General features: G+C 48.1%; 1 protein-coding gene across 2 annotated transcripts in view; it reads left to right on the top strand.

Moving 5' to 3' along the window:
* The window catches only part of CRACR2B (calcium release activated channel regulator 2B), a 71290-nt gene that overhangs the window by 34964 nt on the left and 9943 nt on the right, over positions 1-26383 (top strand). Inside the window, exons 5-12 of one of the 2 annotated variants that reach the window (XM_054025295.1) lie at positions 196-342; positions 1070-1160; positions 2208-2300; positions 9618-9805; positions 11253-11324; positions 21783-22089; positions 22308-22443; positions 23043-23124. In XM_054025295.1, the coding sequence (XP_053881270.1) occupies positions 196-342; positions 1070-1160; positions 2208-2300; positions 9618-9805; positions 11253-11324; positions 21783-22089; positions 22308-22443; positions 23043-23124 (1116 nt within the window). Of the gene's footprint in view, positions 1-195; positions 343-1069; positions 1161-2207; positions 2301-9617; positions 9806-11252; positions 11325-11948; positions 12004-21782; positions 22090-22307; positions 22444-23042; positions 23125-26383 lie in introns of both variants that reach the window. The other variant, XM_054025296.1, reaches the window with a different exon arrangement.

The following is a 26383-nucleotide window of genomic DNA, read 5'->3' on the forward strand; positions in this document are numbered from 1 at the left end:
ACCCACTACTTCATAGTCTTTATTCACAGTTATGGTCCACCCCCCGCCCTTCAGTATTACTGGCCCATCCAATGCAACCTCTGAGGTCAATGGAGGGCAGCCCTTCTCTTCTTGAACATGTGTAAGTTAGAAGGAATACCAATCCTGTGATAACATGGAAACTCCCTGGCTCTCCCTCTCTTATCTTTGCTCCAGTCAGAGTGAGGTTCGGGAGCTCTGGACTCGTCTTCGGAAAGAACGTCCAGATCTCTTGGCCAACTTTGAGGAGTTCCTGTTCCATGTTTCAGCGTATATCAGGGAGGTGCATTATGAGAAGGAATCCATGGAGCAGGCACTAAAGAGGTAAGAAGGCCTCCATGGCAGCTGGGAATCCGCTGGTACTCATTTAGATGCAACCTGACCCGTTGCCTTATCCCAAAACACAAGGAGAAATGGGAGGAGGCTGGGATTAAGGAGGAAAAGACTTCTGTGCTACATATAATGCTGCATTGACTCTCTTAGCCCATTCCCTCCAGATTTGGCATTAACATCTAGCCAGAGTCCTAGCTCCAACTTACGTGGTTTTCTCCTGGCAGAGAGGAAGGATGGTCTAGTGATTAGGGCACCAGCGTAGGACTTGGGAGACCTCTGTCACTGAATTCCTGTGTGACCTTGGGCAAGTCATGTGCCTCAGTTCCCCATCTGTAATATGGGGATAATCATACTGACCTACCTCACAGGAATGGTGTGGGGATAAATACTTTATAGATGGTGAGATACTCAGATACTATGCTGATGGAAGCCATATTAAGTACCTAAGATGGATGACTCTAATAAATAAAACTGTGTGCAAATAAATATGCTCCCATGGATCTCCAGTGGCCATGGAATCCCTTATCAGTGCATGTGAGCCCAGGTGCTTGGGAATGGGGCAATACCCATAAGCTATTAGTGTGGATTCTAAATTAAATCTGTATCCTCCTATTTGAGAGAGAAGATTTCCCACTCCCTCTCCTTCTTTATTTATCCTTGTTTTCCTTTCACATTCATTCTCAGTCTCCCTCCATCACACACTCTTTCTCCTTGGTAGGAAGGAGACAGACCATGACAGAGAAGTCAGGTGTCTTTATGAAGAAATGGAGCAACAGATCAAAGCGGAAAAGGAACGACTGCTCTGCCAGGTAAATCCTCCCTACATGTGCTCAGTTGGGCATGCATTTTGATTCTTAAATGAGGCAAATATTTGGTTTCCTCTACATTTGCAAGGGAGATGACCCTATTGCCTCTGCTCCCCATGTGACTTCTCTTGAAATCTTCAGTAGCTTTGTTCTTCTACTGGTGCAAAGGTCTATGTTAGCTGGAGGAGATTTGGCCAGGACACTCCCTGTTGCAGTGCTCATGGTGTATCTCCACACAGAACCTCAGTTAATATGCTCTGGCACTTACAACAGCTACAGCCTAATCTGGGCTTTATTTTTTATCTCCGCCTTGTTGGGAGGTTGTGGTCTCTGCTCTCAAGGGGCCTGAAGAACATCCTCTTGTTTTCAGTGCAGAAGATGTTAATTGTGAAGTATCTTTTTCCCATCTGTGATATTAGTCAGCTTGAGAGTGGCTATTGAGATTTCATTTGATCAGGGAGAATTTAGCATCCAGGAAGACTATAAAGACAACCAGAAGCATCTTCTAGAAGAACTGCTGTGTGTCTTCTGCCCTGCCCTGCTATTCTATGAGCAACTCCCCTGCAATGAGACTGTTAGAAGAAAGGGATGGGTGTTCCTTGTAAATCTTCTTCAGTGTGAGGCAAAAAATAGTTCAATCCTTGAAGGGGCCATTTAGGGATCTGGGGCAAAAATCTGTCTGGGAATTGGTCCTGCTTTGAGCAGGGGGTTGGACTAGATGCCTCCTGAGGTCCCTTTCAACCCTGATATTCTATGATTCTATTCTATGATTCTAAATAAATAGAGTTGGGAAATGGGTGGGCCAAGGGACCGGCAACGAGCTTGGATGTTCCCCATGGAGACTCAACCACCGTGTGGGAAACTGGCTTCAATACAAGGCTTACTGGAGAGCCCTAGAACTTTCCTGTCTCTGAAGCAGGAGGGGGTTGTGCTGGGTCATTTAGCAGCAGGCTCCTGGGCAGCAATGATATTCTGTTCCCTGGTATTGGGAAATGTCATTCTAGGGATCTGTGGACAGTATCAAAATTTGTGGGTCTTTCCTCTGTGCAGGAATCACTGAGGCACGACAGGAGCAACCTGCTGCAGAAGGAGCTGCGCAGCAAGGAGCAGGAGCTTGAGAAAATCCTCTACCGGCAGAAAAAGGTAACCTGGCCCAGAGCCTTCCTGAAGAAACAGGCACCCTACAGTGTCTTCCTTTAATTCCTTTTTAACTGCCCTTGGCAACCCTGAAAGCTACCCCCCTGCTCCTGAAGTCGTGCTCAGAGTGGGCAATAATTGGCTGCATTGCACCAGTCAGTCCAGTTCCTTCCTACTGCTCCAGCAGGGCTCTGCCCTGAGCATTCTTGCTGGTTACCACAGTTCATTTAAAAATGCTACTATATTCATTTCCCATCCGTTCTGGAATCTTTTCTTCTTTCTGCAGGATAATTTACAATAAAGTGTGTGTGTGTGTGTGTGTCCTTCCACAATTCTGACCAGCAAAGCCGGGCTGTAGAAGCAATTCATGCATGGGCACACCAGCAGCAATTCCCCTTAACCTCTGTGGTTTACGTTTTCTATCTCCTTCAGAATAACTCATGGAGTAAAATGCTGCAGCTGGATTTTAAAAGCGTTTGGATAATTTTATGCTACTTCAGTTGTATGTGCTGAAATTGGGGTGTTCCTGTCTCGTTCTTCACAGCGGGGTAATCAATAGGAGGACCATGGGCCGAATCCAGACTGCAAGATACTTTGAATGGACCCCGAAGTCTTTTTATTTGCTCATTATTATCATTGTTGTTTTTTTTTTTATTAGTACACCTCTACCTCTACCTCAATATAACGCTGTCCTCAGGAGCCAAAAAATCTTACCGCGTTATAGGTGAAACCACGTTATATTGAACTTGCTTTGATCCACCGGAGTCCGCAGCCCCGCCCCTTCCCCCCATGTGACCATGGGTAATTGACTTAATCTCTCTATAACTCACATACTTGCCTTCCTTTGCAAAGTGGTTTGAGAGCTATGGATTTAAAGCTCTCTGTGAAAGTTTATACCAGACTAGATGGACCATCAAAGCAATCTAATATGGTAAATCCCATACTGAGATGCATGCAAATCTCCTGTGTTGCTTCAGACTATATGTATTCCATTCTGTCATGATGTAGCTTTCCTAACCAGGAGCATGGGCTTAACCCCAAGCATATCTACTAGCCTATCAGAGGACCCAATGGTACTGGGCCAGCATTCCTACATTCTTCTCTCATAGGCTTCTGATGTTTGACTTCAGCCACCAAAAATAGGGGATCCCACTTTAATTTAGCCCAACCTCCCACTCACAAGAGGTACTAGTGCTCTGTGACCTACAGGCACCAAATGCTGGCCTGACTCCAACACTGCTATAATCCTAGTTTTAGCCAGCTGGTCCCCTTTCTATCAAGATAAGGAAGGGCAACTGTGTTTACTCGTCCTCGTTATTGTATGGCTACGTCATCTTAAAAGAGCGTAGTGAAGAAATAAGTGCTCTGGGTCATGTAACGCTATGCTGCTTAGGTAATCGTCGTGTCAATATTTGCATAGGGTGTGCTCAGCTCCTTATACGATGAATGATATAGTTCTGTATGTAAACTGGATGAGAGGGTCTTGCTTTGATCTAATGTCCTGTGATGAGGACTTTCTAAAGTAGTGTCATGAGTAGTAGCCATGTTCTTCAGTGCCTATTAGACCTGTGCCCTTCCCCTCTCTGCCCACCCCTCCCACCCCCTGTGCACACACAGTAGGTATGTGTATCGGGGTGGGGATGGAGAATAGAGTTCCAGGGCCAGATCCTCAGCTGGTGTAAATTGACATAACTCTACTGACTTCAGTGGAGTTGGGCCCACTTATGTTCTCTGTGGATCTGGCCTCAAATCTCGCACTGCTTTAAGGGCCATGCTCTTACTGAATGACCTTGGCTGGCAACAGCATTATGACAAAGCACTGTGCATCTTACGTTAGGCATCTATTACAGTTCCTAATGCTGAGGTAAAAATACAGGGGAGCCTCACTCGCTTCCACGTGATAAATGAGATGGTAAGCAAAACGTGCAAAGCGCTTTGAAAAAGGGGCAAACAGTGAGATGGCAAAATTTGAAAACGATACAAAACTACTGAATGTAGTTAAGTCCAAAGGAGACCGCGAAGAGTTACAAAGGAATCTCACAAAACTGGGTGACTGGGGAACAAAATGGCAGAATAAATTCAGTATTGATAAATGTAAAGTAATGCACATTGGAAAATGTCCCAACTATACATATAAAATGATGGGGTCTAACTTAGCTGTTACCACTCAAGAAAGATCTTGGAGTCATTGTGGATAGTTCTCTGAAAACATCCACTCAATGTGCAGCAGCAGTCAAAAAAGCGAACAGAATGTTCAGAACCATTAAGAAAGAGCTAGATAATAAAACAGAAAATATCATAATGCCACTATCTGTAGTACACCCCGCACCTTGAATACTGCGTGCAGTTCTGATCACCCCACCTGAAAAAGTATATATTAGAATTGGAAAAGGTACAGAGAAGGGTAACAAAAATGATTAGGGATATGGAACAGCTTCCATATGAGGAGAAATTAAAAAGACTGGGACTTTTCAGCCAAGATGATTAGCCAAGATGGTCAGGGATGCGACCCATGCTCTAGGTGTCCCTAGCCTCTGATTGCTAGAAGCTGGGAAAGACCGACAGGAAATGACTCACCCAATGATTGCCTGTTCTGTTCATTCCCTCTGAAGCACCTGATATTGGCCACTGTTGGAAGACGGGATACTGGGCTAGCTGGACCATTGGTCTGACCCAGTATAGCCGTTATTAGGTTATTTCCAGAACCGGGATAGATATTATCTATGAATAAAAGTGAGAGATACTTCTCTGGTTGCTCTTTCAAGCTCACCCATCTAGGGGTTTCATAGATTCATAGATTCTAGGACTGGAAGGGACCTCGAGAGGTCATAGAGTCCAGTCCCCTCCCCTCATGGCAGGACCCAATACTGTCTAGACCATCCCTGATAGACATTTATCTAACCTACTCTTAAATATCTCCAGAGATGGAGATTCCACAACCTCCCTAGGCAATTTATTCCAGTGTTTAACCACCCTGACAGTTAGGAACTTTTTCCTAATGTCCAACCTAAACCTCCCTTGCTGCAGTTTAAGCCCATTGCTTCTTGTTCTATCCTTAGAGGCTAAGGTGAACAAGTTTTCTCCCTCCTCCTTATGACACCCTTTTAGATACCTGAAAACTGCTATCATGTCCCCTCTGTCTTCTCTTTTCCAAACTAAACAAACCCAATTCTTTCAGCCTTCCTTTATAGGTCATGTTCTCAAGACCTTTAATCATTCTTGTTGCTCTTCTCTGGACCCTCTCCAATTTCTCCACATCTTTCTTGAAATGCGGCGCCCAGAACTGGACACAATACTCCAGCTGAGGCCTAACCAGAGCAGAGTAGAGCGGAAGAATGACTTCTCGTGTCTTGCTCACAACACACCTGTTAATACATCCCAGAATCATGTTTGTTTTTTTTGCAACAGCATCACACTGTTGACTCATATTTAGCTTGTGGTCCACTATAACCCCTAGATCCCTTTCTGCCATACTCCTTCCTAGACAGTCTCTTCCCATTCTGTATGTGTGAAACTGATTTTTCCTCCCTAAGTGGAGCACTTTGCATTTGTCTTTGTTAAACTTCATCCTGTTTATCTCAGACCATTTCTCCAATTTGTCCAGATCATTTTGAGGGTGTGTGTGTGTTTAAAGCTCTGTAGATATTTTTCTGACTAGGAACTGCCCATGGATGCTAGCCCATATCAGCAGATAACCATGATGCAGGTCAAACACTGTAGCACACTGTAAACAGTGCAGTCAGTGTCCAGAGGATGGTTCTAAAGTCCAAGTGTACTATCTGATGGCACCAAAGTCCAAGTTAGGGAGGGAAGAGGCATCTTCAGGTGAGTGGAGGGAGGGTATCAAATCAAACAGATAACAAGACCTTGCCTGATATCCCCTCACTATTGGGCATGAGGGGTCTTCTACCTCTTTCCTTGGTGGGGATAAAGGCCCCTTAACCCAGGGGATAGGGCTAACAAAAAGAATAAACATATTGTGCCGGAGACACTTCTGCAATCTTGGTAGTCACCAGATCATGAGTGGATAGGCCATCCCCAAATCCTCTTGGGGAGAATGCATTTGGATATTAGGAAACACTATTTCACTAGGAGGGTGGTGAAGCACTGGAATGCGTTACCTAGGGAGGTGGTGGAGTCTCCTTCCTTGGAGGTTTTAAAGGCCCAGCTTGACAAAGCCCTGGCTGGGATGATTTAGTTGGGAATTGGTCCTGCTTTGAGCAGGGACTCCTGAGGTCCCTTCCAACCCTGATATTCTGTGATTCTATGATTTGCAGTTCTGGTCCATGGACTGTGAAGCTAAAACTAACAGAGAAGTGGACGTAGAACATCTGTCTGATCTGCTTCATCTCCCACCATTGAAATAACCAGGAGAGCAAAATCCTTCCCATGCTAGGGAAAATAGTGGCCCTTACTGGCACAATGAGACCGAATGATAACACTCCCACTCTCAAAGAGTGAAATCACCAGTCTGTAATTGACAGACTTCATTTCCTTTCCACACGGTTCATCTCCTCTTCCTTAGTGAACTGTAGGTTAACTCCTCTGCTAAATGTCTGGGTCTCGCATGAGGGAACGTGTTCAGGATGCCCTGTGTATCCTGCATGGAAAACTCAGGCTTTTTTAAGGTGGGTGGTTTCATACCTTGGCACAGATAAATGCAATTACCTTGAATGGAGGTTGCTAATGTATGGATCACCATGACTAAACCCACAGCCAGGGGGGGAAGGTGGGGACCGCACAGTCTAGTGACAAAACAAGGTGAGGCTCTATGTTTGAGTCTCGAGCTCTATGGGTTGACAAGGACGTAGTGATGTGATCCAAAACCCACTGAAGTCAATGGGAAGACTCCTACTGTCTGCAATAGACTTTAGGTCAGGCCCTATGAGCATGGCGGCAGCACTCTTGCAATGCAGGGAAAAGGCGAGGAAGCACCTTGTGACATGCTATGAGGATGGCCTGTCTTGAGGTGACAGAGACGCAGGCTGAGTAGCGCAGCTGCATATAAGCTGATTGCCCTGTTCCCCTCGCCCCGATTTTCATTTATGCAGCAGTGATGGCCCTAATCTTGCCTTACACAGCAAGACCCTTATGTTCAGTGGCTGCCTCTCCTAAAGCAACTTCCAGTTTTGCTCTCCTCCCTTTGCTTCAGAGCTCCCTCATTGCAAATTACCTGCCTGGCACCTGCTGACTGGATCCAGGGAGAACTCATGACAGTCAGAGGACTCAGGTCAGTGCCAGCCATGCCGGATGGCAGAGCTGCTGCTCTGGGACAGGACTCCCTTGTGGTCATATTGAAGTGGCAATATTTTTATAATATATATATATATATATAAATATAATATTGCCATAAGTATTCCTGGCTCAGTGTAGCAGACAAACTGCCTCAAACCAATAGCACATCCCTGCCCTGAAAGAATTGCTGTCTTAAAGTACAAGCTGGTTGGATTCAGTTTAGACACAAAGTGCCATGCAGTCATCGCAACTGGTATTAGGGCACAAACTTTTTTGGATGAAAAATAGGGTTTTCAGCTAAGTAAAAATTTGTACTGAAAGCGTCTCTGTGCTTCCATCAACACATTTCAATGCTTTTGTGGTAAATGGAAATCTTTTCTGTTTTCAACCCAACATATTTTTGTTTTTGGTTTTGTTTGTTTTAAAAAAAATCAAAATTTTACACAGGGGGAAGAAGGACTCAGCTTCCGACCTGCTCTATCTGGAATTCTTTGTGGAAGAGCTAGGTTTTCAGAAATGGCTTGTAGGAGATGGGAGAGGCTTAGCTGGAAATCCATGGACTAGGCAAATCTGCAGCAAGCAAAATATCAGAGACATTTCGCTCATTGTGTGTCTTCTGGGTTTTCCTTTGTGTAGATTCCACAACCAGACCAGCTAATGATTCTGCTTTAGATACATACAAACTAGTTCTTGTTCAGGGCTATGGTAGGGTCCCAGCTAGCCACATGGCTTGAACAGCACCAAGCAGCTCTATCTAATCGAGAATCAACAGGCATGGAGGAATGTTGGCCATCTGTTAGATAGGGCGGTTTGGAGAGATGGGGTTCAAGTAACTGGGATTCACTGGGTCTGCTCCGGATCCTTAGCAAGCTAAAACATTTAATCTTTGAGGCTGTCTGTAAGGCTTTCTCAGATAAGGGGCTCCGTATGTGGCCTTCCAAAAATCCAGGATGAGTAGCCCCGGCTCAAACATACCCCTAGCAATCCAGTGTTTGCACGCACCACCTGTCTCCATCTGGCCTGGTAGAGCAGGTGCAGCATACCATGCTGTAGAGGAGAGCCAGGCTACACCAGCATAGTTGGATGTTTACATTCCATGGGAGTCTTCTGTCAAGAGATGGCCATGCATGAGATCCTGCCTTATCTCTCTCTATCTTGCTTTCAGATAAGGGTCTGACTTAAGCTTGCAGCAAGTAGGCAGTTCAGAGTACACATCCCCTCCTAGAGGGGCCCTAGCAAGGTTGGCATGTGCATGAGATCAGATCTCACTTTGTCCTTAACTCGACCTCGTGCCTAGGTAATGTAGCGCCCATCTACTTGTCTCCACGGGGTTAAACTTGGCTCAGCGGGGTGCTTGCCTCTGACATTCTGGTGCATGAAGGCCTGTCAGGGAAAGCCGCTGCCAAAGTGCTGTAAACCTTCTCATTCCAGTTTGTAAGCGGGCAGCTGCAAGCTGAGATTTAAGGGGTATTTTGAGTGAGGTCCAGGCATCCCGACTTCCAGTTCCCTGCTCTAGTCATTTCACTTATTGCCTCTGCCAAGCAAACACCTAACCAGAAACTCACAAACCTCAATGAACGTCTGAGACCACTGCCTATCATGCTGACCAATGTTGTTTCTTCGTTTCCTTGTGCTCCCCGTGTGTCCGCCTGTATCCATCTGTTGTTTCTTGTCGTCTACTTACATAGTAAGCTCTTGGGGGCGGTGGCTCTTTTTGTTCTGTTTGTATAGCACCTGTCAGCCTGGGTTCCTGGGCCACGAGGTGAGCAGACTTACTGCTGCTTCTCCAGCCTTACTCTTCCCCTTTTTCCTTTGTGTAGGAAACAATTGTGCACACAGTTCTGTGCTCTGACTTATCGGTTCAGGGGGGTCAGCACAGGATAACAGGCTTTGAAATACGCAGCTTGTGGCTTTATGTCACACCGAGAATAATGCTGACAGCCTATCCACGGCCTTCTGGGCAGCTTACCTGGAGCAGCTCCTCGATAGCACATTGCGTATCTGCTTTTCTGGCCCATTGTATGGCTGTGGCTTCCTGAGTCTGGCAGGTGGCTCTTCCTATTCTTTGCCTTTTTTCCTCTTTCCCAGCTGGAACATCAAATACAGTCTCTGAACTCTGAGCAGCTGGAGACCCGGGTGCAGAACGAGCGGCTCCAGCTTCTGAATGAAAACCTCCTGGAGCAGCTGGAGAGAAGCAAGTGGGAGCTGGAGGTGGCTAAGGGGCATCTGGAGCGTCTCCAGAAGGAGGCTCAGTGTGAACAGGAACAGAAAGACAGGTATGGCTGGATAGCGGTTACAGAATGTGCAGTGGAAGCTGGTAGCTGCTTGTGCAGCATGACTTCCCTGGTACCCAGTATGAGGAGCTGTCTACTGGTTAAGGAACAGCTCTTGGAAGCTGGAGACCTGGGTTCTATTACTGGCTCTGTCATGAGCTCAATATCTGATCCTGGGGAAGACAAGTAATCAACTCCCTGTGGTGGTTTTCTCATTGATAAAACATGACTAATACTAATAGTCCCCTGCTAGGGGAGTTGTGAGGCTAAATTAATGTGTTAATAGATGCTTGGCTGGAAAGCACCATACAAGGGCAAAGAATTGTTATTTTTGTTTAAAGCAGTAGGGGGGTTTCTTTCATGTGCTCTCCAGTTTATTGTAGCCTCAGCTAGAGAGGTTACAATAATTGTATCACAGCCACTGTGGGGTGCATCTTTTCAGCCTTTGCCTAATAATAAGACTGAGTTCTTACATAGCAGCTTTTCATCTCATGATGCATTAACAAACAGAGGCATGTATCCAGGAGTGGCGCCAGGGTTTTTGCCGCCCTAGGCGGCAGTGCTCCTCATCTGAGCATTCGGCAGCGGGGGTCCTTCCACTCCGCATCTTCGGGGCACTTCAGCGGCGGGTCCCGGAGCAAGTGAAGGATCCGCCTCCGAATTTCCACCAAGGACGGCAAAATGCCAACCCCCCCAAATCCTGCCACCCTAGGCGACCACCTAGGGTCGCCTAGTGGAAGCGGCAGCCCTGCACTATATCATTATCAGTCATGACCCAGGGGTCTCAAACCTGGGCCCACAAGGTTCTCTGGGAGCAGCCACACTCCAACCGGCAGCAGCTTATGTTGGACCTACAAAGCCTGGCCCCAGTGTGGCCCACTGGTCCTACGTAAGCCAGCAGCGGGAACCTCTCTGAACAACTGGGCTCTATCCTGCTCTGGACTGCATGCCTTGTGCTTCCTGCTCCATTTCCTGGCATCTCCATCCAGTTTGACTCTTAGCATCTGACTTGTGGTTCCTGAGCCTCTAGCTTGTCTCCTGCTTCTGACCTCCCAGTATCCTGACCTAGCCAACTCTTAATTCCTATATTGTGACTGCAAACTCTGGGTCTAATTACTAAGTTGGGCTGCCCACAACCTAACCATGACATTATACCTGTTTTACAAGTGGGGTAACTGAGGTGCTGAGAAGGAAAATGACTTGCCCAAGGACACACAGTAGGCTTGTGGCAGAGCTCGGAGTAGAACTCAGGTCTGCTGGCTCCAAAGCCAATGCACTATCCACTGAACTATCTTTGAAGCTGGCAGGCTTGTACCTTTAGCAACATCACTTGTGTGCATGAGAGACAGTGCAATTGTGGGGGCAGGCAGATTTTCCATCCTTTCTAGTCTTTCGCTTAACCTTGTTTCTTTTTCTTTTTCTTGATTTCTTTTCCCCTCCCTTTACACAGGGATGTGTTCAGAGTCTCTAAGAACATGCAGAAAGAAAAACAAAGCCTTCTTCGACAGCTGGAGCTCCTCAGGTAAGGGGGGTGTTGAGAGACTGCTATTTCCCTAGACAGGAGGCTAGAGAAGAGGTGGAAAGGTCAGCGGTGTTATCCACCCCACAGACAGAAATAGGTTCAAAACTCCAGCAGTGCTCAAGCTTGCTTGTTTGCTCTGGGAGAGCTCCTTAGCATCCAAAATTAGTGACTCTTTTTGGGGTGGGAGTTGGGAATCCTCCAACCAATAGCCAGAGGGATTTGAGCTGGTTCATTAGCTCTGGTCCTCTTCTGGCTAGCTTGTTTCCAGATGTGCCAAAGCTGCTGAAGCACCGTACGGATTCTTTGTCTCTCCAGGAAGCTGTAATAATATTTAATGTATTTCGGTGGCATCCACAGATTCGCTGAGGGGCCAGTATGATCATCTAGCTTGACCTCCTGCATAACCCAGGCCATAGGTTCTCACCCAGCGATTCATCCAGGGGAGGAGATTATCCTATGGAGTCCCATCGTTATCTGGACTGAGACCCCCACCCAACCCATCTGGCAGGAAGGGCGTCCTTATTTCCCTAATTAGATCTCCAGTGTTGGTGTCTGCCCTGCTCCCAAGGAGCGCTTGGTAACCACTCTGCTTGTGTCTCTCTCTCTCACCTTCCTTTGGAGCAGAGAGTTGAACAAGAAGCTTCGGGATGACAGAGATGCCTTTGAAGCCAAGAAGCTGGTTAGTCTAAGAAAGAAAATCCTAGTCCCCAGCCACCGCCCTTTCGTCTGCTGCTGTTATTGTCATCACTCGGGGGCCCTGCACTTCCACGGGGGACACTGACCCAAGCACCCGAGGCCTGGTGTGGCACCTTAGATTTCCACGCACTTCTCCCATTCTGGAGAGCACTGTGCGGATTACATTCAGGCCGGTGGGAAGGGGCTGCTGGAGTCCACTGCCCTCTGGCCGTGGTGAAGGGGGAGCCCAAGTGTGGGGACCAGGGGCGTTTGTGTTTGAGCCAGGGAATTCAAGGCCTGGAGGGCACTGGTGTTGAATCCCACGCCGGAGTCAGGCTGTGTTAACCTGAATGGTGATGAGGGGCAGAGTCCAGAGAGATTGTCTGCCTGCTGGCACCCATCTCTGCAGCCTCCAGGCCCCATTTGAGGTTATAGCAAGTAGTAGTGCCTATCCCCTCTGTCCTTTGTGCCAGCCACTGCCAGCCTGGTCCCAGCCCCATCCCTGTCAAATGTGCTGCACAGACATGCAACAGCAAGCCCACAAAGATGGGGATGGGGCTCAGACCCCGTAAAGGATGGGGAACAGCACCATTGGGTTCACTGTCAGCCTCATCTGCATCACCTTCGCCCACAGTCTGATCGTCTTGAAGATGCAGCCTTGGGTGGGGGGTGAGCAGAGCTATTGGCACCATATGATGTGTGGGGCAGGCGAGCTCACCGGCATCCCAGCATTTATTTAAAGGCTGGATGTCCTCCCAGACTAGCAAGAGCGTGTGGTGTAGGTGGATGTCCTTGTGAGCACTTCATTCATCCTGCAGCAAAGCTCCTTTCCCCTCCCCTTCACTCACACTTAGATCCATCCTTGCAACCAGGGGTCATCTTCCCCCAGCCCTGCCACCGTGTTCCATTGGTGAAGACGTGGAGGGGACAGCCTTCCAGAAATGTCAATGAGCGTGCAAGGAGGCAAAGCAGAGGGCTGGGGTAAGGAGGATCCAACATGTCCAAGCCAGGCTGGCATTTGGGTAGGAGCCAGGAAAACCAGCAAGACCAGCATGATGATGTGTGAATGAAAGTGTGGTGGGATCAGTTTTCAGGGGTCCCGTCTACTCTTTGGCTACGAGCTGCTTCTCCTGGAAGAAAGGCTGGAGTAAAATCCAAAGAAGGAAGGGCTTGTTTCAGAACAACGTAATTGCATTGACTATTTCCTTTAGGGCTCAGAGGGTGGGATTTGTTTCTGAATCCTGCATGGAGATTTGCTGAAGCTGCTAATCGCGTGCATGAGTGTCGTGGTGCCAATTGGTGGTGGGTAGCTAGCCACCATCTAGGCCATAGCTGGAATCCACCATATCAGAGCACACAGTTCCAGGCAGCGTTCCAGCTCTGCCTGTGTCCTGGGTGAAAAGTGTTAGCTAAGCCATCTGGAGGAGGTACCAGCTCACCTCTTCCGGAGTAACCAGAATCCCTGCTGCACCAAGAGATGGTATGCAGTCATTCAGGATCTCCAATCCACCTGCTGGCTTTATTGTAGGGATCATGTGCCATTGGCATGTTAGCCTACTGCCCTCTCCTGGAAAAATAACCCAATAAAACCAGATCACTTTATTGCAGAGTCCAATGCAAAGAGGGGGAAAAATGGTGCTTTTACCTTTTTCACTATATTCTGCTTCAATGCCAGGCCTTTCCATCACAACTACCCAGGCTTCTAAGCTGGGATGATAACCACCCTCTTGGCATCCTAGCGTTTCTTCTTAATGATCTGTTGTGTCAAGGAAATTTTCCCTGCCCCCCGGCTCCTTTTCCCTTGATTTCAAACTGGGGTAGTTGTACTGGTGCAAGGCACTTGTGACACCAGCGCAGCTTGTTTGCACTGGTTCAGTGGCATTGGTGCAAATATATGAATAATCTCCCAGTGTGGACAAAGCTTTAGAATCCCTTCCCCGTGCCTAGAGAGGTTCAGCTCAGTTTTCAGCCTGTTGTGATATTACCATTCTGGTCCTCCACCAATATGAAGGAAGTCAAGGCCTGGTATTTCTGATGTTAAATAAAATTGGGGAAAGGCCCCCCTTTGAGGCAGTCTGTATAGCCTAAAGGGCAGAAACCGAATCAGTTTGTTTTGTTTTGTTTTAGAGCCATTCAGAGGAATACTACAGACACACCTCCACTCTTAAGATATTTCTGCCCCAGAACTGTGGGGCTCCTCTCTCTTAGGCTAGGTCTACACTACCCACCTGAATCGGCGGGTAGATATCGACCTCTTGGGGATCGATTTATCGCGTCCCGTTGGGACGCGACAATCGATCCCCAAATCGGCGCTCTTACTCCACCAGCGGAGGTGGGAGTAAGCGCCGCCGACAGAAAGCCGCAGAAGTCGATTTTGCCGCCATCCTCACAGCGCGGTAAGTTGGCTGCGATACGTCGAATTCAGCTACGCTATTCACGTAGCTAAATTTGCATATCTTAAATCGACTCCCCCCTGTAGCGTAGATGTACCCTGAGTTGGGTTTTTTAAATGTATTTTAATTGACGGGGGTGATGGCAATAGGAAAAAAGTTAGCAACTGATTCAAGAAACAGCCACGGATGCCTTTAAAGAGGTCAGAAAATGCTTCTGTACCAAACATAGCGCGCCTGAGGCATTGACTGTATTGGAGAATGGAATCTGCCCCAGAGCCCCTGCCTGGGCGTTGCATTGAAGCCTCAGCCACACCCAAAATGACAGGTCAGGAGAAAACACTGATCAGTTTCTTGCCATATTTCTTTATTTTAGGCATTTTGGGGCCAGATCCTCATCGGGTGTAAATCATCAGAGTTCAAATGAAGTCAGTGAGGCTTATATCAGACCCATTTTTCTAGCCCTGTATGTGAAATGTTACTATATAGAGTTAGCAACCAAAACCTCAGTTACCCATAGGCTTAGATTCACCATAGATTGCTGTTAAAATCTGCTCCAGAAGAAAAGCCAGTTCAGCATTCAGGCAAGACCAGGCCACTTCAGCTGTTACAGCAATAGTTGGGTCTCTTATTTTGAACCATTCAAACATGTAGCTATTGTTTGTGTGGGTATGAGTGTGCATGCATCTATATGTAATATAGATGACACAATGTGTATTTAAAATCATGAGCCAGGTGCTGTGGTATGGCTGATGCACAGGGTCCAGTTCAGGGGTATGCGCATAAAGGTGGCATAAAGCTCACCTGGCATGCCCTGCTCCTGCTGTAGCTCTGTCCAGGGCTGATCCCCTTGTGCTGCATTAGAGCAACCTGAGGGCTGCTCTGACTTGTGCCAGCTGTAACAGACCCATGAGGCTGAAATGCAGCCTAAGAACAGCGTGGCACACAGGTGCTGCCTTTACCCTTCCCCCTCCTATGCTGGTAGCAGGGAGGGGGAATGGTGTAAGAACCCTGACATCAGCTGTGTACCACCAGCCAATCAACTTCATGCTACTTTAAGAGCAGATCATACTGGTGGTATAGTGCAAAGAAAATCTGTCCCTCAAGAGAGAATTGGTAACCTGGGCAGGTTATAATAGGAACTGCATTCAAAGTCAGAGCCTGTATTCCAGACACAGGGCTTTCTTTCCACAGTGACCCCCTAGCTGAGGGTGGGTGGGGGGACTTCAGACTTCCCAGCCTAGTGTTTCTATTAATATTTGACCAGTGGAAACAGCTTGCTGCTTTTAAACCCAGGGATTCTGGTGGTCAGCCAATCCACATCTCATTTCAATATGAAGTAATTCAAGGCCTGTGAGGCTGTCAGGGACATTGATTGGCCACAGCTCCCGCACAGGGACTCTGCCTGCTGGATGGTGATGCAAGTTCTAGCCATCAGCAGCAGAAATAGGGCCTTTTCTGTGGTTTTGGCACGTGTGTTTAAACACCGCCCCTCGTGGAGAGGGAATGTATCTGTTTTTTAAATAAGCAAAAATAATTTAAAAATTTAGCTCTTTGTAAATCTTAGGAAGGATAATGTTATTTCTGTGAAATGAAGGTGCAAGGAACAAGCACATGGGCTAAAGTGAGGGATTTGGGACTGTATGTGCCTAATTACAACAAGAAGCCTGATTCTCTGCTCTCTTTTAGGAAGGATTTTATCCCTCATTCTTCCTAAACAGGGCCGGCTCCAGGGATTTGGCCGCCCCAAGCAGCCAAAAAAAAAAAAAAAAAAAAGCCACGATCGCGATTGTGATCTGTGGCGGCAATTCGGCGGGAGGTCCTTCACTCCGAGCGGGAGTGAGGGACCGTCCGCCAAATTGCCTTTGAATACCTGGACGTGCCGCCCCTCCCCGAAGTGGCCGCCCCAAGCACCTGCTTGCCAAGCTGGTGCCTGGAGCCGGCCCTGTTCCTAAAAGCTTTTAACGTTGCCATGGACATGTTTATGCAATACAGGCTAACATGGTGTGGCTTTGCATCGCCCTCTAGTGGCTCGACCACACACACAGGTTTATGAGCAAACAGCTGATCCTTCAGCAGAAACAGTACAGACTTGTGCTTTTAGATCTGGAAGTCCCAGGTTTGATCCCCAGCCATGTTGTTATATTTGTGTGGTGTGTGTTAGCAAAGGTGCTGTCCTGATCAGGCAAGATTCCTCTATTCACCACTAGTAAGGCACTGGGACCTAGACTGCCAGGACATGCCAACGGTGGAATGTGAATGAGAAGTAGAGGACATGCCTTCCCTCCCCCCCATAGTAAGTCTGTTTTCTGTTGTCTTCATGGAATCCTGGCCATTGTGTATTGTACAGTTGTGATGTCATGTTTGTGTCTGTATCATCTATGTGAAGAGCCAAAGTTACACGAAGCCAACAAGCCAATAAAAGCCTGACGAACCAATGAAAACAAAATCCCAGCAACTGTCTCTCTTTTTTTAGAAATAGGTATTTATTTAGTAGGTAATGTTTACTCTGTGGGTAGGGCTGACTGGTAACAGATTACCCAGGAGTCACCTGAACTCCAAAGGTGACTGAGTGGGCTCTGTGGGATTGCCCGAGGCTCATGTGACACATGGGATGGCTACAGGGTTCCAGGCGTTGAGAGACTGCACTCAAATTTCAACTGCTATTCCCAGTCAGACCCCTGCATGTTTTCTCCTCCTGCTGTGGCTGAGTGTCTCCTGTGCTTTGCTTCACCCTGGGAGGAACACTTGCACCACATTCTAATATGAGCTTCATGAAATGGGTTACCAAGGGTGCTTTGAGACCTTACAGTGCGGGATACGTGCTCTGTGGCTGTCTGAGAATCAGGGACCTCCTGATATAAACTAGCCCCTGACAGAGCTCCTTTTTTATAACCAGATACCATCAGCCCTAGGGCATGACATGGTGTATATTTAAATCCCTTTCCTTTGCCATGCTCTGGAAATAGAAACAGCAGCTCTTTTTGTTGGTTTCCATTGAGGTGGGATCTGGCCCCAAATGTTTATTTTCTGTGGTAATATTTTTTTAACTCGCAGTTCAGCTTAGCCCTGTAGGCAAGGGAGGCCATCGACTCCAGAAGACTATTTTAAAATACCACCGGTTTAGAGTTCTTTTCCCCTGGGAAGCTACTGTCCCATTTGATTATATTTTTTAAAAATTGCCTTGGGATGAGATTTGGGGGGAAGGGTTGTTTCAGCGTGGGGTGGGGTGAGGGTTTCTTAATTGGGGGGGAGGGCCAGTAAACATTCCAGCTTAGGCTGTGTGCATGTGAAGCACAACCCCTGGGAGCACTTAGCATGAGACATTTGCAGGGGTTCTCTAGGCCAAGAATTGCTGTTCCTGTGGATGTAGGGTAGGTTATAAACCCACTTCCACATCCTCGCCCCTCCCACCCCCTGAAAATCTTGTGTTTGTGCCTGTAGGCCTCCAAAATGATGTATAATCTGGAAAAGAGACCTCACCCCTCCCCTAAGCCAGCATATGGAGTACACTTTCTCATCTGTGCCTTGTCTCTTTTGTTGTGGCTGGGGGTGGATGAGGGCCAGCTGGGTGAAGAGAGGCAGACTGCTCCAGTGGTGAGCATGCTAGCCTGGGTTCAATTTCTCTGCTCTGCCATAAACCCCCAGCCTGACCTCAGGCAAGTCACTGAGGCTCACCTCCCTACCTCACAGGCGTGTTTGTTTTACTTTAATAATTTTTTTCTGTGCTCTCTGGGAAGCTGGCTGTAGGGAAGGGGCCAGTCAGACAAGGATAAATATGAGAAATGCCATTAAAAAGCAGCATTGGTGTGGTATTAATTTAGATGGAATAGAGAGGCCCAAAGGTATTAATGTAACCCAGTCATAGCCATCATTAAACAGTGTTTGGGATTGTTATACTGAGACCTCAGCGTGCTTAGCACTATGGCAAACATACCATTAAAAATCCTTTTAACTTTTAATTAAAGATAAAGAAAAGAAAAAAATAATTAAAGACTTTGAAATGTAAAGCATTAAATAAGGGTTTGATTTTCTCCTTAGACACACATACATGTTGCTATCAAAGCCCCTACTGGAGAAGTGATTTTTCTCACCTGCTGTTCCTATGGAGTATGTGTGGCTTTCTGCATAGTACAAGTAGGAGGAGGTCCTGGCATAGATCCCCTTTGAGCACCAATCTCTCTCCATCTGCTGCAATACCTACATGGGATGGGACTAGGTGAACAGGTGTGCCGCATTTGTGATTAAGAACAATGTGTGCAATAACCACAACCTCTAGCTTTATGAGACACTGATCCGTACAGAAGGACAGTGTGATTCCCTACTTAACGGGAAATGCCCGTTTGCCATAATCCTTCCAATCATGACATTTAGCACCTCAAAGTACGAAAAATCATAAGAAGGGCCCAAATTCAGCTCGCTACTTCGGCTCATGCTGAGAATAAGGCTGGTGATTTTCACTGGGACCATTCATGTGCTTAAAGCTAGCTGTATACTTAAGTACCTTCTTGACTCAGGGCCCAGAAATGTAATGTATCGGTTACCATGAAAATCTCCTGACGCTCCCCATTATGACTTCTAATTGCATATAATTCTTTAACCCCTCTTGCACATCCACTCAAAGCTGTTGGCTATTGGTTGGATTCAATTGCTGTACATCCCAAAGCCTTGAAAGAGTTGAAAAACCATCTCCCTTGTGAGGCTGGAGCTGCCATTCACTCCATGGGGTTTGAGCTGGTGCCATCTGGTGCTTGGTCATTTGGCTGATGAATCCTAATTGCTCTTTTCATCCCCTCTCTTTAATTTCCAGGCACCTCAGAGTAAAAGGCCCTTGTTGAAGAACGGGTCAGTGATAGGCAAATATGTGTTGGAGGACAAGCCAGTCAAACGGTTAGACAGGAATCTGTGTCGTGTTAGTCGCATGCCATAAGTCTGTAGCTGAGCCAGCCTGCTGGCCCAGCCGGGGTCCCTAACTGCCCCCTCCCCCCATGTGGGCCAATGATGGGTTAACTGTTGGAGCTTGGTGGGTTGCAGCTTGATGGGGATAGGAGCTGCTAGCCGGTGTTCTTTGTCTACACATGGGGCTTGCACTGGTGCAGCAACACGGGTGGCTGACTACCAGTTGTTGGAAACAAGGCAAATTCCCCATGTAGACAAAGCTACAGAGCTGACCTCCCCTGGATGGTTGTCCCTTTAGTGATGCTACTAAAGGGGTTGAATTACTTAAATCACATGGACTAATTTTAAGAACTAATCTGCAGTTGTGAGGGCCCAATTTTGTCCCTGCAGCTAAACGAGTCTGCAGTTAACTCCTGGTGTGCACGCTCCTTTAGCCACTAGCCTGTTTACCAGACTTTGCATGCAAACCCCTTTTTTACCCCTGCAGCCTAGTGGCCACATATTTAAGCCCCATTTGAGGTTATAACAAGTAGTACTGCCCCCTGGCAAAAGTCTGGCTTACAACATCTGAGCAAATCACCTGCTGGGAATTTGAACAAGCAGGGGCGGGGCTAGGGCTTTCGGTTTTGTGCCAATAGAAAGTTGGCAACCCTACTCTGAAGAGGCCTTTGCCTCTCAACCCCATATTCCAGCCACTCATGCTTGTGTATCTTTAGGGTGTAGAGGGAGGGTCATGCACATTTCTATTCTTCAAGAGCTGGAGCCCACGTGTGAGCTTTCTCCTGATGGGAATTTCATTCGTTCAACTATTCTCCATCACTTCCAGTCTGACCACCCTATAATACAGGGAGGAAAATCAATGCACTTAGCAGGTAATGAATGTTCACAGCCCTAGTGGTATTGGCCACATTTAAGCTTAGGGGAGAGGGAAAAGAGCTGACCCCTGGCCCATCCACTAGTGCCTTGTATTAAATACGAGCTCAATACAATTGTGAGCATGCTACCCTCGGATTAGGCTGTAAAGTAGCCTGCACCTCTCCCCTGCCCCCATCTCATTTGGATCTGGTCCAGTGTCCATGGAAACTAAAGGAAATCTTTCCATTGCGTTCAGGGGGCACTGGATCAAGCGCTTAGTTCAGTTTTTCATCTTCCCTTTCCCTTCTTCTAGGTCCTTACAATGGCGAGCCAACCTGGCCATAGAACACTTAATAGCTCTCAGCTCCTCACGCGTGTGCTCCAAGTGCTAACGAGTCCTCTGTACCTAATGAATTATTCCAAAGGTGACTGCTCTCCCTGCTGTCCTATTAACAGCATATATGACAGGTTGCACAGGGCAGCCTGCCCTAAGGCCCTATAATCCTCCCTCTTAGTGGAGCCATGGCTTCAAACACACGCAGTGGATGGCAGTCATGCAGCCATTTCACAGCTACAACAACCCACTAGACCTTCCCTAGGAAAAAGCTTTGCTGCAGTTGAGAGCTTACAGTTGGGAACAGCCGGTTCAGAAGAATAACTGTCTGTCCGAGCCCAGATCTTTGATTTCTTTCTTCCCCTGAGCCAGTTGTATGTGGTGTTGAAATCCATTTTTTAGAACTGGTTGCAGAGCTAACATGGTGGTAAATCATAGCAGTATTGGGTTGGAAAAGACCGTGAGAAGTCACCAAGTCCAGCCCCCTGCACTTGGGGGCGGGGGAGAGGGGGTATGCGAGCACTCAGCTGAACTGTGGATGCTAATAATGGACATGTTCTAAGGCACACACGTTTGATGAAATTAGAAATTGAAAAACAGTCATCTTGCAGTGTTTTGTTTTCCCTCACTCCCTCCCACTGTTCCTTTCACCTGTTTTCCCTTCCCTTTGCCTGCAGCAATAGGAAAAAAGGAATGGACAGGGTGGAGGGTGAGAACCAAGAACTGAAAGAAAAAAAACAAAACAACCCACCCTCCACCCCTCCCCAAAAAAAAACCCAACCCAGCAAAAAGAAATTTTCTATTTAAAAAAAAATCATAAACATTTTCAAATAAACCAAACATCACTATTTTTTGGAAACCTGCCACACAGGATTGGCTACAATTTGTTTTCTTTAAATTCTGCCCCCCCCCCCCCTTTTTTTTTTTTTGAGCCACTCTAATTACAACACAGACAGTCGCCATAAGGAGCTGTTTGAAATGGACGCTTGGGCAGCTTGTCTGTACACCTGCTGGTGCCACCATCTCTGAGTTTCCTTCTCGTTTTGTTCCATTAAGAGGCGTTGAACCTGTATAATGTGGGTAAGATCCACAGTCTCAGATCCCAATCTTGCAAACACTTAAACATGTGCATAAGTGTTTGCAGAACTGGGTCGTGTGTGCTATGGCCTCCCACCTCCCTCCCCCTCTAGTTTCTTAGTGTGTGTGTCCCAGTCAGTATTCTGTGTGCTCTAACTTGGTCACATTGATCATTTCTGGCCCCCCTCATCCCATCCCATCTCTGGGCACACATGGGTCTTGGCACAGACAGCTGGTTCCTGGGGATCTTCCTCTCACTTTCCTGGAGGACATGACTGTGGAAGAGCCTAACCAGAAGAGCTGTAAATACTTCCTGGCCACCACAACGGCACTGAAGAAGGGGAAAGCAAGCAGAGTGAGCTTTGGAGAGGGCCGCACCTCAAGCTGCAAGCAAGAGCAGCAGCAAATGGCAGGGGCTGGCGGGCACCCAAAGATGGCTTCGAAAGGTGATGTCAACTGGAGGCAAACAGCAGATGAATTGGACGATGATGCCCCATTGTCCCCCAGAGAGCAGCCCATTGGCACGGAAACCATGGTAAGCCTAATCATTTAGGGCTCTTCCTTTTCCCTCACGTGCTACCGGGGGGTGAAGGGAGGTGGGGGAGGGGGGAAGATTGAGCTTTTGTGAACCTTACCACCCACCTCCAATCTCCATTGGTCTACACCAGCTGTAGTTCTGGCCCATAAAGCACAACTCAGACCTTGGTTTCTATAAACTCTCTTCTCTTCCCACCCTCTTTTCCCCAAATTCAGGCACCTGAACCAGCCAGCTCTTCCCCAGAACATCTCTTCAAAGTGGTGTTTGTGGGCAACTCTGGCGTTGGCAAGAGCTCCTTCATCCATCGCTTTTGTTATGACAGGTTATTGGCTGAGATCAATGCAACCATTGGTAAGTGAAAGGGCTCCCCCGTGCTGCCAGGTCACAGCGGTGTGAGCCTCTGGCCTGGGAAATGAGGGACAGAATGACACGTCAAAAAAGGAAGCTTGAAATGATCCCACTGTTGTGTCTCTGATCCATGGCAGTGCAGAGTTACCCATAAGAACCATCTCCTTCAGCATTAGCGGAGTGGATAATTTCTCTCTCCTGTATGTTCCACACAGCACTGAATACATTGTCGACACTGAGAAATAATGGCCAAGATTTTCCAAAAAGGATTAGTGATTCTGGGATGCCCAACCTGAGACACCTTAAAGATCTTCAGAAGATGGGTTGTTGATCTCTGAATTATCCAGGGAGCTGTCTGACCTATTTCTGGGGCAAAGAGAGAGTTGGGAAGGATTGGTGTCTTCGCTGTAATGTTATTTCTTTAGACTGCAGGAGCACCCAAAATGAGCTGGGCCCCCTCCCCAACACAAAGGAAGACAGAGTCTCTGCCCCTACAATTTTGTTTCACTGAAGTAATTCAGCTGATCCTTTCTGTAGACCTCATTTCCCTGTTTTCCCCTGCCCCATCCTGCAATCACTATGTGCTGTTGCCTCCCCTACAGGTATTGATTACCAGGTGAAGAGTTTAATGGTGGATAACACACAGGTGGCCTTGCAGCTGTGGGACACAGCGGGCCAGGAGAGGTAAATGAAGCATTTGGGTTCCATGCTAGGATTTCATGCTGCCAAACTCACAGCACGTAACAGTAAGCGCTGAGAGTGGCTACTGAGCTTGTGGGCAGGGTGTGGGAGGAGAGAGCAGATCTGTATCAGGTCCCAAGGAATGTGATGTTCATTTTAACCTTACAGGGATTGTTAGCTGGCATCAGAAGGTTCTGCCATCAGTGTCTGTATCACAATTCCATGCAGGAGATCTATAGGATCTGTGGTTCCCAAGCAGGTCGTGGAGGGGATGATTCCGAATGTCATAGGAAGGGTGTGAATTTCAACACACCTGGAGTACTTGTCCACATATTTAAGGTTGGGGCCAGCCTCATCATTAGCACCAGGGTACAAACTTGCTCTGGGCCTTAAAGTTCTCCTACCTAAGTTGATGTGCTCCTGAAAAACAACAGGGCAGGTGGCACTCGAAACAGCTCCTGATGCCTCCAGGAATATTGGGAAATAATTTTATGTAACAATGGCCCTGGCTGGGATTGAATTTAGGACTTCTGGATTTAAAAGCACCAACCTCTACTTCTTAAGATAAAGCATTAGCTCTTTTAGCTTAGAGCCAGTAACACAATGATAAACCTCTTCTGTGGTCTAGCCACTAGAGGGGACAAAGAACCACACTGTGTTAGAGTAAGCTACATTTATTTACCATGTGCTACTCATGTTTAATTATGCAGTGTTTTCAAATCTGAGTTTACCATTTTAAGGGGGCCATTTAATTTCATGGAGTGTGGCGTAAATGCACTGAAATTGTCTCAAACACTGCATTTTTTTCTCTAAATATGCTGCGATGTCAGACCTATCTCCTGATGAGGTTGAGTCACAGGGGTGGTGTGACCCGATGCTGGCCACTAACAATGATACAAGTCCCATCTCAGCCAATCAGATTTTGCAATCGAGAAGTGTCATATACTTGCTTATTATAAATAGAGACTGCCCCAAATCAGACACATGTAAAGAAGCAAAATTTCCATTTAAACAAGTTCTTGTAGCCATATTTATGCCAAGGCAGAGGTGTCAGGTGATAGTTGTTTCTAACCTAGTTGTAACATGCTTTCCCTGAATCACTCGGGGACCCCACTTCAGGAAATCATACCTCCTCAGGAAAGCACTCGAGCATGTGTGTAAATTCCTTTGAAATCAATGGGACTTTAGCATGTGCTTATAAGTAAGCACGTGGCTTTCCTGCTTTCCTGAATCAGGACCTTGGAATGGTGCAAAAATCTTTCTTAGCTCTGAAAATATCGATGTAACAGCTCCTAACTGGCAGCACCCAGACAATGCTTGGTATCAGCAAGGGGGGGGACACTCCTCCACACACGGGAGAGCTTCTTGATGATCTCTTTTGGCCCATAGAAGCAAATAACCACTACATGTGGTCATCGCTCCACTGTCTAGTGAGCTCTGTAGTGTCAAAGGTGTTGCTGGAACTCCAGAGACACACTACTGGCTCTCTCAAATGGAGAGTTTTCCTGATGCCAGCTCTTAGGGTAAACAGCGCCCCCTACAGGCCATAGAAGAGAACATGCTCCAAGGGAAGCAGAGTTCTTTAGTTTAGAACAGGGGTCGGCAACCTTCTTCTTCGAGTGCTTGCTCATATCGATTCCAATCAGGTGTGCGCGCACCGCGTGCACGATCGTCGGAGAATTTTCTACCCTAGCAACACCCGGCGGGTCGGCTGTGGAGCCCCTTAGAGTGGCGCCTTCATGGCGCTGGATATATACCCCAGCCGACCCGGCGCCCCCTCAGTTCCTTCTTACCGCCCCTGACGGTCGTTGGAACTGTGGAGCGCGGCATAGCTGTTCTCCACTCTCCCTAGCTTATCACTGTTTTCTGTAGATAGTTGTAGTTGTAGTTGTTATATAGTATTAGATAGTTGTTCAGTTTACCTTTTAGTAGTTGTAGATAGTTAAAGGGGATTAAGGGGGTTGTTCTTCCCCCTTTTTTCCCCCGGCGCATAGCCGGGCTCATGCCCAAGGCTCCCGGCTTTAAGCAGTGCGCGTCCTGCGCTAAGCCTATGCCCACAAGTGATCCGCACGACTCGTGTCTGAAGTGCCTGGGAGAGTCCCATCAAACAGATAAGTGTAAGATCTGTAAGGCCTTCAGACCGAGAACCAAAAAGGAACGGGACTTTCAGCTTCGGCAACTCCTTATGGAGGCGGCACTTAGTCCGGACACTCCATCGGCGCGTCAGGCCCCGGCACCAAGCGCCTCGGTGCGCAGTGCCCCTGCGGCACCCTCTGCTTCTGCACCGCGGGTGGAGTCGGACAAGCCTCCACGGCACCGGACCCATTCGGCGCCGCAAGTGCCGATCCTTGTCCCCGGGACATAAGAAATCCCGTAAGGCGCAGGAGGGTAGAGCCGCGTCCACCTGTGGAACACCAAAAGCAGGTGCCTCCTACACCGTCGACTCCGGCTCCGAGGCCGTTGAGTCCGGTGCGGACTGGATCACCACCTCGGCCAGTGGTAGAGCCTTGTCTCCCGTCGACCCCAGAGACCTTCGCGACGGCGAGAGACCTTATTGCTCTCACGGAGCCGGCACCGCCCCAACCACCAGCACCGTTGGCTCCTCGTCCGGTGCAATCCAGGGGAAAACCTGCCATGGTGCGCCCACCATCGCAAGGACTGGACCCACGGCACCGCTCCAGGTCACGAAGCAGGTCCCGACGCCGCTCGCAGTCCCGGCGCCGACTATCACCTCAGCACCGGTCGTACTCGCGGCCAAGATCCTCGTCGTGGCACCGTTCTACGTCCCGGCACCGTTATGATCATCGGTACCGATCGAACTCCAGACGTAGTTCCCGGCACCGATACGAACGATGCTCGACGTCGAGGGACTGCTCCCGGCACCGTGCCTACTCGCGGTCGCCTTCATCCAGGTCCAGATCGGAATCTCGGCACCGACGTGGTCATCGGCACCGATCCCGATCTCAGCACCGCTCACCGGCACCGCATAGGGACCGATCATCTCCAGACCGGCACCAAGCGGCACCGTACTATCCGGAGCTAATTTCGGCGCGATCGGCACCGCCCTGGCCCTCGAGATCAGTGTCCCGTTCCTCCGATGGGGCCTCGAGATCGGCATACCCCCCTCAGGGGCAGGCCACTGAGGCGGACATGGGCCACTGGCAGGAGGTAGCGGAGGATCCCGCTCAGGGACCTTCACACTGGTCGTTCTGGACCCCGTGGGCGTACCACCAAGCACAAGGGGCTCCACCATCAGCCTCTC

Source organism: Malaclemys terrapin, chromosome 4 (assembly GCF_027887155.1).
Source record: "Malaclemys terrapin pileata isolate rMalTer1 chromosome 4, rMalTer1.hap1, whole genome shotgun sequence".
Taxonomy (NCBI): domain Eukaryota; kingdom Metazoa; phylum Chordata; order Testudines; family Emydidae; genus Malaclemys; species Malaclemys terrapin.